The 17,060-nt window shown below is 44.9% G+C and overlaps 2 protein-coding genes across 2 annotated transcripts; one reads left to right on the forward strand and one right to left on the reverse strand.

Annotated features, from left to right (window-relative positions):
- Positions 1-1,125: 1,125 nt before the first annotated feature.
- anapc5 (anaphase promoting complex subunit 5) lies at positions 1,126-8,433 on the reverse strand. The gene is made up of 17 exons (XM_083672771.1): positions 7,872-8,433; positions 7,684-7,763; positions 7,341-7,450; positions 6,783-7,047; positions 6,538-6,604; positions 6,143-6,244; positions 5,730-5,920; positions 5,543-5,624; positions 5,123-5,215; positions 4,832-5,013; positions 4,483-4,618; positions 4,216-4,290; positions 3,992-4,113; positions 3,703-3,810; positions 3,438-3,585; positions 2,063-2,219; positions 1,126-1,916 (listed from the first exon to the last, which is right to left on the reverse strand). The coding sequence occupies exons 1-17, from the start codon at positions 8,070-8,072 to the stop codon at positions 1,705-1,707; spliced, it is 2,331 nt and encodes a 776-aa protein (XP_083528897.1). The 5' UTR covers positions 8,073-8,433; the 3' UTR covers positions 1,126-1,704.
- A 360-nt stretch (positions 8,434-8,793) lies between these two features.
- On the forward strand, positions 8,794-16,989 carry rnf34a (ring finger protein 34a). Its single transcript, XM_083672783.1, has 7 exons — positions 8,794-8,916; positions 10,343-10,561; positions 11,740-12,129; positions 12,926-12,988; positions 13,373-13,574; positions 13,769-13,798; positions 15,111-16,989. Exons 1-7 carry the CDS (start codon positions 8,911-8,913, stop codon positions 15,296-15,298), a joined length of 1,098 nt encoding a protein of 365 aa, XP_083528909.1. The 5' UTR covers positions 8,794-8,910; the 3' UTR covers positions 15,299-16,989.
- The last annotated feature ends 71 nt before the right edge of the window (positions 16,990-17,060 follow it).

The raw sequence follows: 17,060 nt of genomic DNA on the forward strand, positions 1-17,060 counted from the left end.
ATATGAGGTAGCTACAGTATGGGGGGGAAGGGATGTTAAATACCAGCCTGTCTCACAGGTTCTGTTTTAAACCCCATACAGGAAGTGTGGTTATTGTGCACAAATACCTCATTTCAAACAAACCTTCGGCTTTAATTAAGTGTATAAGTCTCTACATCTCATTCATCTACCTGGTAAGAGCATGAATAATTGGTGATAGAACAAAGTCATTTCTTGTCCATATGTTGAGCTATGTTAAGCTGCTGCCAAAATAGATCACTGCTATTTAACAAAATCGTCTATGCTTTGTATTTCTCAAGGGATTAGAGTCATAACATTACTTTGTGGCTCAAGGTTGCATACGCGTCACTACTACTTTTCAGTATTAGGACCTCAGTATTTGCATACTGTACTGTTAGGTAATGTCTAACTTTAAGCTTTTTATGTAAACGGGGAATTCAGGATATTGAAAAGTTAATGTTTAAAATGGTTTCACAAGACCTTGGCTTGGATGAATGCTATTATGGACTAAAGAGAAAAGCCAATGTAGGTGCAGTCATGGTAGACATGGACAAATACTGCTGCAACTTGAGACATTAATTCACTGCAACTGCACTTCCTGCAATGTAATGGGATATTGCTGAATTCATCCGGAAGATGAAGACAATTGATGCACAAAAGACTGACACCCTAAAGTAACCGTTAAAGGACAAAACACAGTGCCATAGTTGTTATTTCCTTTCTGGTGAATAGAAAGATCTCATTTCATCCCAAGACTATAATATCATCAATGAGGTCATACCTCTGGGATCTCTTCCTTCACAAAAAGTATTCCCTTGTTCATTGGAATGCTTCCAGCAAAAGAAAAACCACCTTACTTCCTAAAACACATTTATCTTCTCCCTGGCTCTGATACTGTATATTTCTCTCATTAATCAAATAGTAGTGGTTAAATATGCTTCTCCCTGACAGTTCTAGATAATCTCTTATCCTCTACACAGATGAGCCTGCAGATCCTGTGTGCTGAACATCTCTGTCTGACAACCTTTGACCCCCCACGCACCCACCCCCACACACAGTGGTTCCATCATACCCACCATTGTGACTTTGACGGAAATAAAAGCACATGTTGATGATAAATGACTGAACGTATGTATTTATTTAATAGTCAAAAGACCACACCAAAGGCTCAGATGGTCACTGAAGTTGGAGATATCAGTATAATCAATATCAATATATAATCAATATATCTTGGTTATCTACTAGTAGGCTATGCTTACATCAAACGTTAGTGGGTATCTTGCCCAGTGGTAGTCTGAAATCCAGGATGGCTCCTTCTTTCACACTGTGATCGCCATCTAGTGGTTGTCATGGGCACACTTTTTCAGATGGCACAGTAAATACATGAGTATTCATTTCCAGGTAGACAGTAATGTAAACAAAAAACGGAGTAACAAACTTGGTAAAATTATTCATACAGACGTCAAGTCTGATCTGTATTTTACAGAATAGATGACACAATGTGTCTTGTAATGTAAATAGGGAGTGCTAATACAGGCTGTTTCTCTCATCATTTACATGAATGGAATGGGAATGGACGCATCAATTTAAACCATGAGAAGACATTACTCCTTGGAAAAATGAAGTCCATGACAATGACTTTTTCTTCTCCTACAGCATGTATGTCTTAGGTTGGTTAAATGAAAAAGGCAGGTTCGAGGCAGCTCAGAGTCGCATGGCAACTGCTGCCCCTGGCGACTGGAGCTCCTGGTCAAGCAGGCGGAAAAGCATGGCGCATTTGTTCCGTTGGGGGGTTTGGCCCAGGGTGTGGTGGAGCCGAGCTTGTAGGTAGTGAACGTCACGTAGACGCTCCTTACAGTCCAGCAGGGAGAAGTAGGCAGCCGACTCGTCCAAGGTCTGCACAGCCAAACTCAGAGCTGGAGGGAGAGAGGGCCACAAGAATAGAAAAAAATCAATGAAGGATTACTCTAAAGGCAACTTCATCACAACCACAACCACAAACACAAAAGAAACAAACAAAAGTTTAAAAAAAAAAATAGTGACATTATGTTGTGTCTGGTACCTGTGTGCCTGCCTGCGTTGGACCCAGCCATGGACATCTGACAGCGGGCTGCCAGGAGCAGCGCCCGGCCCTTATCCATGACCGCTCCATGGGCCAGGATGGGCTCCATGGCCTCTTGAAGGACACTCAGAGCCTGCTCAGGAACACCTAACATCAGCTGGACAGAGGAGAGAGAGGCACATTTACATTTTACATTTATGGTATTTATCCAAAGCTTTATCCAAAGCGACTTACAACAAATACATTTGTTTAAGTAAGTGATCTATCCATCAGTCATCATAAGATAAAGTAAACAATGCTCGGACCAGGGGCCATAGGCAGTCACAATTCTAGAAGAAGAAAAAATTACTTTACTTACACTAAATAAACCCTACCTAAAGAAGATAAAAACAAGTGTACAGTAAATCATGTATGTCTCTCTATAAAAGGAGAGTGATGGAGAAGCCTGTGAATGAAGCAAGACGTTTATTCATCAACTTTTGACTATAACACTTGGGTTGTCTCTGTTTTACAGCGCTGTGTCCCCGTTGCGCACAAGGAGGGCTTTTCTCTTGGTCTGATCACCTTCTGTGACCAAAGAGAAAAATGTTGGCGCCATTAGGCTACCATTGTACTAACGCTATTGATATGAGACTTCAAACATCACCAATAGGCGAAGACAAAATATTTGCATAGGCAAATTATTTGGTTACAAATGCCACTGGCTATAAACCTGGGTTACACAACTCTGGTTTCCATATTGATATAGGCAAAGTTTCGGATAGGCTATTAAATTACGCTGCATTCGTTGGGCTATTCTTTAGTGTTCATATTCATGTTTACATGTTTTACTTATCACACTGTATTGTGGTGTTGATCGATGTTGTAAAGTTGCTCTGCGTTAATCATTTTGTTGCACTGTACACTTATATATGATGTAATGACAAATAAACTTGACCTTGCTATCGGCCACATTAGGCTACACTCCTAGCTCTCCACATTGCTCCCTATAGTGATGTTTTTAAATTATGAATTGGCATCACCTCAGAACTCCTAAAGAACAACTCTCTGGCAAGATGCATCTTTCATCATAGTTTGGTCAAAATTGGGCCAATCAGTGTAATTTTGTAAATGCCGCATCTGTATGGCAAGACCCATCATTCACCCAAGTTTCATCAACATTGTCCCAGTGGTGTCAGAGAAAAAACATGTGACACACAATAACCCAGTATGAATTTCCTTGTTTTGTTTCGTTTTGTTTCGTTTTGTTTTGCATATGCAGCCGGTCTGTCAGGTCAGGTTCGTGCTCATGCATGTCGTGGTTCTAGGGAGTATACATGGTATGTAACTGCCAGTGGGGTGTCATATTGCAGGTGTGTGTGTGTGGCCTGCTGACCTGAGTGAAGGCCAGGTGGAGGATGGTCTCTGAGGAGAGGGCCTGGAGGTGGTGTTGTCTGGCCAGGGCCAAGGCCTGCAGCAGCAGAGGAAGAGCTGTGGCGAAGCCAGACGACTCCCAATGCAACTCAGCAGTGGCCAGCATCACCCTGCAGAGGACATGCGCACACACACACACACACACACACATCAGTATGCAGAGCGTACACAAACTCAAGGTCACCCGACACAGAGAAGGTGTTTCTCTCCAGAGTGTGTTGGCCTACCTGATGATCATCTCTGTGCACTTGGTCTTCTCACAGTGCAGCAGAAGCTTCTGGAGGATACTGTATGCTTCAGTTGTCCGATTCAGAGCTTTCAACACTTGAGCTTTCCTGTTAAATTCACGCGCGCGCACACGCACGCGCACACACACACACACACACACACACACACACACACACACACACACACACACACACACACACACACACACACACACACACTAAGCAGGCGGGCAAATGTCGAAGTGATCAAAGCATGCATGAAGTCATTAGGACATTCCTCTGCTCCCACCTGTAGAGACCTTCTGTTTTGTTCAAGGCAGTGATGGCTGTGACATGGGGCTCCGCCAAATGGTATTTCCCATCATTCATAGCCCTCTCAAATTGGATTTTCAGGTCACATAGCATCCAGAGCTGGTTCCCAACAGAAACAAACCATTACAATTCACCCTGTTTCACCGTAACCCACTTCATTCATCCATGTCGGTGGCAGTGCCGTTGCTTAGAATGGCCCACCTTGGCATGCTGTGTGTGAGGGGGAAACTGCTCCTTCAGATGCTTCAGGATCTCTGACACCGCACCATACAGACCCTGAAAGTCAGAGATAAGGAGCATGAAAAGCAAACCTCACTCAAAGTAGACCCGACAAGAAGCACACTCTGTCGCTAGGCCTGAGGGTAGGTCTACTAACGGGGAGTACTGAGGTAGATGAGACAGACGGACTGAAGGTGACTGAAGCCAGATGGTCATGTGACAGACAGAAGACAGGGTCAGAAGCTCTACCTGCTCGGCGTGCAGCTCAGCCAGATGGCAGAGAGCCACGGCGAAGGCCTCTGTGTTGTTCTGCTGGACACCAAAGTTGACCTGCTCCAGGCTGTTCATGTTAAGGAGGAGCTGGGCCTGCTGCTGGGCCATCGTGCTGGCGAACAACACATGTTTCACGCACACAGAACAGACACATTTGCAGATATACACTGAATTGATGTTAACTGGAGGCTGGAAATATGACGGTCCTGATCATCCACACCCTGCTGCAGTGACAGACAAACTGTACTCTTCACAGTTAGGACTGTTCATGGTGCCAGTGGGTTCACATGGACAGAGAGTATTTGGGTGACTGAAGGGGGCTGACCTCTTGCCGTACATCCTCCATATGGATGTAGTCTGAGCCAGGCTGATGTCTATGAGCTCTGACAGGCTGTGCTTCCAGTGCAGGATGTCTGTGTCCTTTAGTGCATCCATCAGCTCATGGGCAGTCTTACCCTGTATCGCCCCCTGCTGGACCAGGGACTGAATGCCCAAAGATCCCAGGTACTGCAACAGAAAGAGTGGCGATGGTCGTGAGAGGGTTAGTATAAATGCTTCAATTAATCTAACTGCCATTGCTACTCGATCAATGATATCAGGCTTATGCTAGACTTACTGGTAGACAGAAGTGGGCAGCCATTTTCACTGAGTCCTCCGTTAGCACAGAGCTGTCGGATCCTTTCATCTGTTCCAGTGTGTAAAGCCAACTCTAAAACACACACACACACACACAGACAGGTATGTAGGAAGCGCGTGGGAGAGGGGGGGGGCACAATATTTTCTCTGGGTAGAAAGGGGGGGGGGGCACACCCACTGACACCATTTTAGGCAGCACCCCCTCTGGAAATATACTTCCTATGTCCCTGCACAGAAACACAGAAGGAACAATTTAACACATCCCACATACAGTATAGCTGCTGCTAAGTGCTAACAGCTGATTAAGCCCTACCAGGCACTGACATGGACACAACAAACCAATATGGGCTACATATGTCGTGCACACAAACTATGAGGGTGTGTGCGTAAAAGCTCTTACCAGGCAGTGCTGCAGACACACATGATCATTGGACTCCTGGGCAATGCGGATAGCCTCTTGGAGAGCCAGGTCAGCCTGTTGACTGAGTCCAAAAAAACAGTTGACATAGAAAGTGATGTATGTACAATCTAGAATTTTACACAGGCCCTCTGGTATTCCATATGGGGGGGAGGCTACCAATACTCACTAGTGTCCGAAGCGACAGTGCAGTGCGGCCAGGTTGAGAGCGGCGTAGCGGAGACTTCGTCCGTAGCCCTCATCGCCGTTACTCTTGCCCTCGCTCCCCGATAGGATGAGGCGGTCAAAGTAATGTAACAGACTGTGGGTGGAGATGAAGATGTCCTGGACTCGCATGCTGTTTAAGTAGCTCAGGTAATGCTACAAAAGAGAGACAAAACACCACAAAAGCGGCATCAGACCCAATCAGATCTCACCATGAGATTTGCACTGAAAATGCCTCGAGTTGAGGCCTTTTCCCTGGATGACTTCAAATGGTCCTACTTCTCATTTTTCCAATAGCAGTTAACATATCACTCCTTATTCCTGGACATTTCCTGTCAGGTTTGTGGTGCACTGAGCCCAGTGACAGTAGAGCCTCACCGCCTCAGCAAAATCAGGGTTGAACTTCAGCATGTTGTTCAGCTCGTCCTGCAGAGCAGCGGGCTTCAGGGCCTTGTTCTCGTCATTCTTAAGAAGGTACGCCTAGGGAGACGGGACAACATCAGAACAGGAGATTCACAGCTTGAAAAATCTGCAGGAATTGCGTGATGCAATGTCATCATGGACCAGAATCTCAAAGGAATGTTTCCAACATCTTGTGGAAACAATGCCACAAAGAATTGAGGCTGTTTTGAGAGCAAAGGGAGGCCCTACCTAGTATTAGTATAGTGGTCCTAATAAAGTGTTAGATGAGTGTATGTCCAAGTTAAAAACAGACCAGGAATGAAACCCCATACCCTTGAGGTGACAGTGATACCACAAGAATGTTCACTGACCTGGCGAGCAAGAAAATATTCTGCTTGCTTCTGCGAGAGGGGACCTCTGCTTGGGGTGTCCACATTTCTATAAAACCAAGTATTACATCAACCAAAAGCGAGGCGTCACATACACAGGATATGCTGATAACCATCATCCTACAGGTGACAACCATTACACACCGTCAAGACTTTACACAGTGCTATTGAGGCCCTATAGCCTATTTTGACTACTACCACACCTACATGTGCATATAATGACCTACCGAGGCTCTGACTCATGCGGTTTTTCTGTGTCCAACTCCTCCTTCTCCATCCTCTCCCCCACAGGGTCCTCTCCTACCACAGGGTCCAGTGTGCTGGTGAGGTCCATATCAGAGTCATCAGCAGCAAGTGGAGGCACCTCCACTTGGCCATCTTTGGGTTGGGCATAGTGACTGTGGTAGAAGTGCTGCAGGGATTTGTACAGTTTGTACACCTGGCTGAATGACAGCTTGTTGTAGGCCAGAAGCATGTGTCTCATAAACAGCCCTAAAAACATAAACGGACAGTCATGAGACGTCCATTCTGTCTGCAGAGCTTTCCATGAAATCTCTGAAATTATACATCATCAGCATTCAAAATATCACACTCTAAGACAAGGTATTCATTTTGACACCTTCATTTGACCTTTGGACCCTTTGCGATATGCTGCATATGAAACTGAGTTTGTCCCTGTCTGCCAACCAGGGACGTGAACCTGTATTCCTCTACACCATGTTCTGTGCAGTCCAATGTCTGACCTGACAGACTAATTCACATCTGCAATACAAACTGTAACTCACCAACAACACTGGTCTTATAAGCTTCAGAATCAAAAGCACTGAAAGGAGTGGGAAGGGTGGCAAAGAAGTATTCCATGTCCTTTAGCTCTCCATCAGCCATTTCATGTAACCTTTGAGGGGAACATTTTTGTGATAAACATGGATATATAAATATATTATATTAAAAACATTTAATATATATAAATGTAATAAAAAGGGTGCATTTAACTCACATACAAGTATACTGCCTGACAGAAAAGACTACCAAGTGACACACTAAGGAAGCCCCTAAAATGCAATATCTGATGCTGGTGATAACATCCTCCAAATAAATAGCCTACTAGAGCCTGACCACATCCCATACCTGAGTTTCACAGCATATGCTGTTTGTGGGCAACATTCTTCCACAGTCTTCAGAAATTGGCCAAGAGTCAAGTCGGGACCCTGATGGACAAAACCGTTATATATCAGAGAAACGTAAAGACATATGCATTGCAAAATAGTTGACAGTGGAAATTTAAATGATCACGGTAATCAATGAACTAGGCCAACCTGTTGTAGGGGTAGAATAAGTTTGTTCAACCGTCTTCTTTCCTGAAGAGCAATTGGTTTCGACGTAGTCATCTCGTACAGTAAGGCAAGAACGGAGATTTTATACGGCGTAACCCAGTCTTTAATGCCAAAGACATTGGCATGAACCACACCATTGGTCATCATTGGGTTGAAATACAAACTTTCATGTACGCTCGCCATTGTTTAAAAGGGCAATTAACTAACTTAGCTATATCAGCAAAGCTACCATTGACAAGAATTGAACGAGGCCAAATATTCAAGAAATACACGCATCAACAGGTCGCAAACCATGATTTTGTTGCTTGACCCAAGCCTAGGCGGGCTGACTTTCTAGTGGCAAAGTTACTCAGCAAACGTAGGCTGCTTAGTCTATGAGAGACTGGTTGGATACATCTCGATATCTGTTGCAATCACGTACCCTTATCCTCCTTGAATTATGATGCATACGACAATATACTAGGCATTATTTGCAGGCTGTATTTCTGTTTCATCATGTTTACTGACACAAAAAGCCTGACGCTTCAAACTGCCCTCCTGTCCCCCTCTTTTGACGTAAGCACATCGCATCAGTACAGAGGGTGGAATACAGAGTACTCGATTGGTCTCATCAACAACAAACAAAAAAAGAAAAAAAGAAAACAAAAAAAAGATTATTTACTGAAACAGTTTTCGTGGTCATTCCAAAAAATATTCATCTAATACCTAGGAGAGGTTCCAACACAAAAAAATATAAAAGCATAGCAGGCACACCACTGTTTGGGCAAAGGCAGCAGTGAAGCAGTGGAGCAGCGGCACTAAAAGTAAACGCCTCTACATTGTGATTGGACGGTATAGACACTGCTGCACGAGGTTTTGTTATGATTGGTGGAATTCCTGTCCATCAAGTCACTCTCACTGGCGAGCTGCGAGGGTCTGACAGACGCGGAAAGAAGGAAGACGTAATGAAGTGAGGACCCTGGGCTGCTGCAATGGTCAGACTACCAATTTATTTCCACAAATTCCACAACCCGGGGTTGCTATGAAGGTACAGTTGTTTCTCTAATACTTACTTGAAGTCCACTGTCTTGACTCACAATTGCTGTCAACTGCTGGTTTTCACGGTAGCGAACGTTTGCTAAGTTTAAAGCTTGTCAGAAAATATCATGAAAGCCAGCTAGCGAGCTAGCTGACTAGCTTGCTCGCTCTGTTGTTATTTAAGCGAGATATTTACGATAGACTTGGCTAGCAACATGCATATGTCTTAACAAGATGTATAGTTGTAGCTAGGTTGGACTTGGATGGGAGCTACGCTACTACAACATCTACATCTGCAGGATGTGTTCTCTATTTGTATCAAACATTATAGATAATCAAATATTCAGTTAACTATTGATGATTGCCCAGGCACTACCAAATTGAGCAGAGGTGTATTTTGGAGCCAAGCCAGTCTAGTCAAACCAGCTTTATAAAGCACAGTACAATTAAGTTTTTCTTTGCTCATGAATGATATTTTGATTGACTGGATATCTATAGCACAGCTTTAATCAAAAAGCCTGCCTTCAGTCAATAAGTCTATTTTTGGAATGAATGTTACAACTGTCTGTGAGGTATTTGCTTACTAGTAATGCAACCTACATTGTAAATATTGCATGCAGACTTAAATTTACCTGTTGCATGAGTAAATCTATTCATTAGTCCATTTGACTACTGCACTGCACAACACAGCACTGCACATTTGACATAACATGCAGCATGCACAGTTTGGAAGCAGATTGAGCTCATTAATAAGAGAGCCTGAGCTAAAATGAAATAGAATTTGTGGTATTATCAATGCATGTTAATTTAGACAACAATTTATTGTTTTTGATATATACATAAGTTATCATTTGAAGCCACTCACGGGAGTAATTATGGTATGTTAGTTTATCTGATATAGTTTTCATTTCACCACTTGCATGCCTTCGGTCGCCCACACTCCCACATTTCCCCCTTCAGACAAAATTGCCTATTTAGAGTGACCATTATGGGTGTACTGGATGTGTTGATGTGATGTGGTGGGTCTGCATGCAGTCCCTGTCCGTGTTTCTTGTCCTATCCTCACCACAGGGCTGTATCGTTTTCATTTCCTCAGCCATAACAAAGTATTGCCTGCAGCTTCCCACATTCAGGTCCTGTGGTTAGAATAATAGTATGATGGTCTGTTTCCATGACTGCTCTATTTTTAGGAGATGTTATCAAATTTGCAATAACCTGTGTGCACCACATCCCAGTCAAAAACCAATCTGTTGTAAGGTATCATTGATTGACTCTGTATGGTATTTGGTGTTGGACAGATGGGACTTTGCTCAACACTGTGATGACTGCTGGTTATGTTTGACAACAAGGCCTGAGTGAGGTGACCCCCCCCTGTGGTGTGTGTGTGTGTGTGTGTGTGTGTGTGTGTGTGTGTGTGTGTGTTTTCCGATTGTCAGGCGGGGGCCTCGTCCATGTGGGCATCATGCTGTGGTCTGCTGAATGAAGTCATGGGCACAGGGGCAGTGAGAGGCCAACAGCCCGGATTCGGAGCAGGTGCAGGACCCTTCCGATTTGCCCCTAGTGCGGGATACTCCACATACCCACCCACAACTTCAGGGAGCCCTAACCTTGTATGCAAGGCCTGTGGCCAGGCCTTCTCTGTCTTCAGGAGGAAGGTAGGTGATGGGGTGCATGGTCATCAAGGGGGTAGGCCTACATGATTGGATGCCAGGTAGTTAGGGTGTTTATTGATAGGTTCTTGACCAACTACTGTAGGCAACCTTTAGGAGCCTGTGAAATACAAATACATTTTCAAACATGTCCAATGTATACAAGGGAGTGCCTAGGCTTATTATAGGCTTATTGAAAGTTGTTTATTTCCCCACATGCATCACTTTCTTTTTTGTTCATTTAAGTATTGCACTACTTGTTTAACCCCTCTCGTTTAACAATCCAAACCCACGCAGTGCTCCTCCTCCCGTTTCCATATCCACTGTAAAGACTCGTCGATTTTCCTTGATTTGGTCATTCAACAGCCTACCGCTCATGTTTTTTTTTTTGTCGTTATCCCACATACTAACTCTACCACGCAACCTCACATCGATACACACATGTATACAATGTTGTGTTGTGACGTTCAGTGTGGATTGGTTACATCCTCCTTGCATGTAATCTGATACGACCTCAGAGGGAGCCAAGATAAGACTCTAAATATGGACGTTACGTCATGAGACTCAGTGGGAGTAGAAAGACAATAGGCCGGACAAATATCTAGTCAGACTGACCCCCAGTCAGTGATTTGGTGGAGGGAGGTCATGTCCACGTAGCACAAGGTTGCATTCCTTTACTCTTGTCCTTTGCTACTCTCAGTCACCATGCCAACAGAGTGTCTAATCCCGCCGCTTGCATAATACTGTTTGATGTTTGTGGCATGAAAGAAATGAACTGCCTCCAGTCTCGGTGTCTGGAGAGGGAGGGGAACAGATGTGGATGATTGAAAAATGCAGTTACGGTGTCAAACTATTGATCTGCTTCCTTATGACTTGTTTGAGCTCCGATGCCTCTCCTGTCATCTGTCCAAGCCCTACGCTGCTTCCTGGTGAAGAGTTGATAGTACAGAGGGAAATTTGCCCACATACTGAACAGGCTTATTTTATGTTTAATCATCTTGAATTAGATATAATTGAATCATCCATTCTTATGAATGATTCATGGAAATAATGTTTCAAGTGGGGATTGTTGTGATACTGGCCAGAGTTGTCAAACCTGTGTGCCCCAGGGCCTGTACAGTACATTCCAGTCCACGTCACTTTGCATGTCACTTTCCCTAATTCTCTCTCCGTCTCTCCCTCAGCATATCTGCAGCGACTGTAAGAAGAGCTTCTGTTCGCTGTGCTCCGTGCTTCAGGAGAACCTGCGCGCTTGTGCCACCTGTCACCTGCTGAAGGCGACGGCCTTTCAGCGACCACAGCTCATGCGGCTGCGGGTCAAAGACCTGCGACAGTACCTGCTGCTGCGCAACATCCCCACAGACACCTGCAGGGAGAAAGAGGACCTGGTGGACCTGGTGCTGTGTCACCAGGGGGCCGAGGGCGAAGACGACCCCGACACGGCCAGCCTCAACTCCCGCTCCCTGTACACCCCGCCCCCGACAGCAGCGCGCTCCGCCTCCGAGCTGTCGGCACTCTCCGCTTCTCAGGGGGAGCCGCTCAGCAGGAGCGACAGCTCAGGGACCCCTAACCAGGTACGTACAACATGCATCAGCTCAGGGATCGCTAACCAGGCACGTACAACATGCATCAGCTCAGGGACCGCTAACCAGGCACGCACAACATGCATCAGCTCAGGGACCGCTAACCAGGCACGCACAACATGCATCAGCTCACGGACCGCTAACCAGGCACACACAACATACTCCACTCCACATATGTCCACTCCATGCCTTACCACTAGCTATTTGTGCATGTAAGACATTTATAATAACAGCATAAACAATGAATAGTCCTTGTTGGAGGAATTTGTGAATTTGCGAGTTCTAGCAATGAGCACTGGCGGTATGACCGGATTCACAGTTTTCCTCAGACTTCACTAGGGACAACAACAGAGAGTCAGAGAAACGGAGGCTAGGAATACTAGAGAGGAGACTGGCAAGTCATGTGGTTAGAAAGAGAGAAAGTGAAAGTGTGTGTGTCTGTGTGTGTGTGTCTGTGTGTGTGAGAGAGAGGGACAGAAGAAAGGCATTAGGACTGATCTGAAAGTGACAGCTCAACTCCTGAGGTCTAACTGGATCATTATAAGGGTCACACCTATAAATACCTGTACTGTCTGTACCGGCTCAGCCACTGGGGAGAGCAGCAGAACAAGCTTTACCACGACTGGAAGGTAATGATTGTGGTTCCCAAGGTATCAATGGGCCACGCAGCGGGTGACTAATCCTAATCCTCAGATAACTGCTCCAAGCCTCGACTGGAGGGGACTTATAGCGTGCTCTCTCAGTAGTCCTCAGTCATGTGTTTATGTTGTGTTTTCTGTTACTTCAGGATGTAGGAGACTCCACGTCTCTCTCCCTCGTGAACCTGGAACCCAGTGAACACACACCAGAGGTGAATTTCACTCATCACTCTCTTTTAAGTAGCTGTTGAAAGACCTCGTCTCAAAGCTACCTTTTAAATATTGGGTATACACCATTTCACATGACGGAGAATCATGTATCGTATGTTCCAGCCAATACATTTCCATGTGAAAAGTCCTGTAACGTTGGACCATCCTGAATAAGCCGCTGTTGTGTGTGTGTACAGGACAGCGCTGGTCTGGTCCGGCGTTGGGTGCCTAGCTGAGTTTGCTACCCACTCCCTCCCTCTAACATAAGTAGCATTTGTCAGTTGTGGTTATCTTTAATAGGCCCCTCTTCTCTTCAGTGCAGTGTGTGTGTGTGTGTGTGTGTGTCGTCCTGTGTGTCTAATGCCCCCCCCCCCCTCCCCCTGCAGGTGAGCCCCCAGACGCGGCGGCGAGCCCGGGCCTCCCTCTCAGACATCTCCAGCCTGAGGGACATCGAGGGCCTGTCCGTCAGGCAGCTGAAGGAGATCCTGGCACGGAACTTTGTCAACTATTCCGGGTGCTGTGAGAAGTGGGAGCTGGTGGAGCGGGTCAGCCGGCTGTACAGAGAAACGGAGGTGAACCGGAAGTCATGTGAGTACCACGGGCCACGGGCTTTCACTTCTAATGTCAGTCAGGCTTGTCCAGCAATGTCAGCGTTTGTTGAACTGATGAAATCTATTGAAAAGAAAAAACCTTGTTTATTAGAAATGATCCAGCGTCATTGAGTCACACATTAAAGGTTGTTAATCTAGCTGAATTTAATGTTTTTCTTTTTCTTTTCCCAGTGGAAAATGTGAGCACTGCTATAACTGCAGGTAAGATGTCATCCCTCCATTCCTTATGCTTTTGTGATGCCACTTTCATATGTGAAGACTTTGGAAGAGGAATGGAAAATACATTTAGCTGTTGATCTCCTTCTAAATGTAACCCTTTAGTCCCTGTCAATGATGTTCTAGCTCAGGACCGTCTGTGGTACAGTACCTACTGTAACGTCACTGGTCCCTAAATGATTGGGATTCAAGGAGTTGGGAGTTCCAAGTCTGAATCCCAATAACTTAGTGTTGTTCAAGGGGTTGATTCTGAGTTGAATTCTTTCGAGTTCTTATCAGAATCGAATTATTAAAAGTATTGTTCTTTACTCTTCCCACACAAGTGGTTGCCTATCCCCCTCCCATCTGCAATGGTGGAATTGGAGGTAAGAGTCCAGATGCATCCCTGGTCACTCCTGCTGTCTGTGGCTCATCATCCCATCGCCCCACAGCCTGCATGAAACACAGGCATCCATCCAGTCCACCCCCTGAACCCCTAGTGATGCATGTAGAGGCTGGTAGAAATCGGAGTACGGGCTCATTGCTCATCACACGTGTTTGATACCATTCCTCATTCCATCTGCTGTGGTATGAGTGATCCAATCCCCAGTAGACAGTACAAGTCCTGATCATTTGTGGAGTTTATGCTTCCAGTCGTGATGGTGGAATAATGTGGATCTCTTGCGCTGCAGCAGTGCTATTGAGTGATGTCATCTCTCCAACTTTATTTATTGTGAATGTGAAGAAAGCTCAGGCCAGGGTTCACATGTTGCATGATTGGACTGCACTTCCATTTCAAGTCTTTCCGCTATCCGTTCGAGTTAACCATGAGCTATTTGAGCTTTTCTTAGCCATTAGACCTCATACAGTGTCAATCAGTCATCAAGGCATCATTAAATGTACAGTACAGCACTTAGAAAGTCCAGAATATCTATTTAGCTCACACAGGTAGTGTGCGGACTATTTATATAAAGCTCTCCAGCTGTAAGATGTCGTGGGGGTTTTGATTTGGAACGTCGTTAGCTGGTGACGGAGGTCTCGTTGTCATGACAACCCCTTTTTTACTCCCCGACAGTGACATTGTCTGTGGACTGTGTTGAGCTTGCCCTCTGGTTTGTACCAACCGTGACCTCCCCGAGATAAAGCACACCGCATAAGAGGAGATATCTCAGTGAGCTCTTCAAACTGGTGTCACTCTCTTCTACCTCCTCGGAGCATGACGTCATCATTTTCCCTCTGTACCGTTGTGCGTCCTGTTCTACATCGAGCGTCCTATGCTTTCTGCTCTTGACCGTCTCCTTTTCTTGGTTTCCTCCAGGCAGCGAAAAGGCGCAGCTGACCAACAGCGACGACAACCTGTGCAGGATATGCATGGACGCGGTGATCGACTGCGTGCTCCTGGAGTGCGGTCACATGGTCACCTGTACCAAGTGTGGCAAGCGGATGAGCGAGTGCCCCATCTGCAGGCAGTACGTGGTGAGAGCCGTGCACGTCTTCAAGTCTTAATGTTTCAACCCACCACCGCGGTCTTACAAACCTCCGCAACACACACACTCACCTCCAGGGAAACAGATCTCTTGCCGCCTCTGCCGCAGACCAGACTGTGAGACTGCGTCCTTAACCAACCATGCAGCTGGGAATCTTAACAATCCCAAATGACTTTCATTTGTGGGTATTCCCTGTTTGTATTCCCCTGAAACGCTTACATTATTTGCACATTTAATCATGAATATGAGAAATGCAGTGTTTTTATTCACTTTTTTTTTTTCAGGGTGGGGGGGGGTTGACAGATCAGTGTTTGACCAATGAAAAGAAGGGCAATGTTCTGCCCTCATGTGGATCCATTCCATTCCCTAAACGCATCTTTAATGTACTTCATTCCCTAGATATCTATGTTGTTATGCATTTCTTACAAACGTGAACTTAAATATGAATGTGAGGTGTTCAGTGTTGTCTAACATGACTTCTCACTTTTGGATCTGCCTATGAACTGTAGCGTTATGCTGAGCAGAGCACTTCTCTGCAAAGAAACAGTTGCTGCATATCTTAACGTCAACAATTAAATCATACTGCACTGCAGACGAAGTATTGGGAGTGAGTGAATTAGGTGCCAAAAAAAAGGAATGTCTTGTCCCCTCATGCTTCTCAAGTGTGTGTGTGTCAGTGGATTATTAGCATGTCATGTAACCAACCATGCTCTACTATTAGATTTCACACATCGTTTATACACCACTGTTCATAGTCAACTTGGCGTAACCATTAACTGCGACTGGGAACTCACTTGTCCGGTCCCAGTGACTAAACCCAATGGGATATCTGTCTATTATGGTAAGACAGAGACAACCTGTCACGTTTTTTTTTTTCTTCTTTTTTTCATGACAGCAATATCCCCATTTTATGATCTGCTCTTCGTCATGTTCCAACTTAGCACTGAGAGTGTTGAGATAATAAAAACAAAACAGAAAACAGGTGCTAACTCGTTCAAATATGTCCCTGTTTTTCCTTTGTTCCTAGACCAACCTAATTGTGGATGTGCTTTATGAAGTGCAGGGAACATGTGATGTGTCCGATGTTTTGAGTTGATGAATTACTGTGGTTTTAACACATAGAACTTAACTATTCAAATAAATAGCTACAAGTTAACTGACACTTGTGGTATATAAAGTATATAGAGGAAAAGTGACTCGCTGTACAGTTGCATATAATGTTTCATACTGTATCACTGAGATGTACATATCTATATTTTTTTCCATTTGATTTGAATGTGTAATATCAAATTATCGAAGATGTCCCTCAGATCGGGTTAGTTTATTATTCAAGTTGCGTTTCACTGTCAGGTGGTTCAAAATGTATTGTTACTGCATTGGTTTGCTTGAGCTGTCTGTCCCCTTATGAGAAGGAGAGCATGAAGACATAAGGCTGTAGGGCATTGTCTGGGTTTGAGTCGTAATCCTTCTGATCTCATTTCCCCTCCGTTTCTTTCTCCTCCTCTTGCTCTCTCCAAGCACTGTACTGTGTCACACCAAGTCGACGTTGCTGCTATTTCAGAAAAGATGTCACATGCAAGCGACTACAGTAGCTGAGCAGGTTGCACCTTCCTTTGGAAGTGTGTGTTCTACAAATAGTGTGCAAGGTCTGGTCTTTGTATTTGGGAATGTTGAACTTTTTATTTTGGTAATTAAAGATTTTAATTAAGAAATAAACATCGGTTTGATGATTTATTTTACATCTGCTTGTGACTACTTTTTCTAAAGGGTTCAGAGGAATA

Source organism: Argentina silus (genome assembly GCF_951799395.1).
Source record: "Argentina silus genome assembly, chromosome: 7".
NCBI lineage: Eukaryota > Metazoa > Chordata > Actinopteri > Argentiniformes > Argentinidae > Argentina > Argentina silus.

Excerpts from the sequence above, each read along its gene's own strand:
- anapc5 (XM_083672771.1), bottom strand. The coding sequence starts at position 8,072 with ATGGCGAGCGTACATGAAAGTTTGTATTTCAACCCAATGATGACCAAT. Across the intron at positions 7,048-7,340 it reads TTATAAGACCAGTGTTGTTG|GGCTGTTTATGAGACACATG; the intron begins GTGAGTTACAGT and ends TTATGTTTTTAG. Across the intron at positions 6,605-6,782 it reads CCGCATGAGTCAGAGCCTCG|AAATGTGGACACCCCAAGCA; the intron begins GTAGGTCATTAT and ends TTGGTTTTATAG.
- rnf34a (XM_083672783.1), top strand. Across the intron at positions 12,130-12,925 it reads GCTCAGGGACCCCTAACCAG|GATGTAGGAGACTCCACGTC; the intron begins GTACGTACAACA and ends CTGTTACTTCAG. Across the intron at positions 13,799-15,110 it reads GAGCACTGCTATAACTGCAG|GCAGCGAAAAGGCGCAGCTG; the intron begins GTAAGATGTCAT and ends GGTTTCCTCCAG.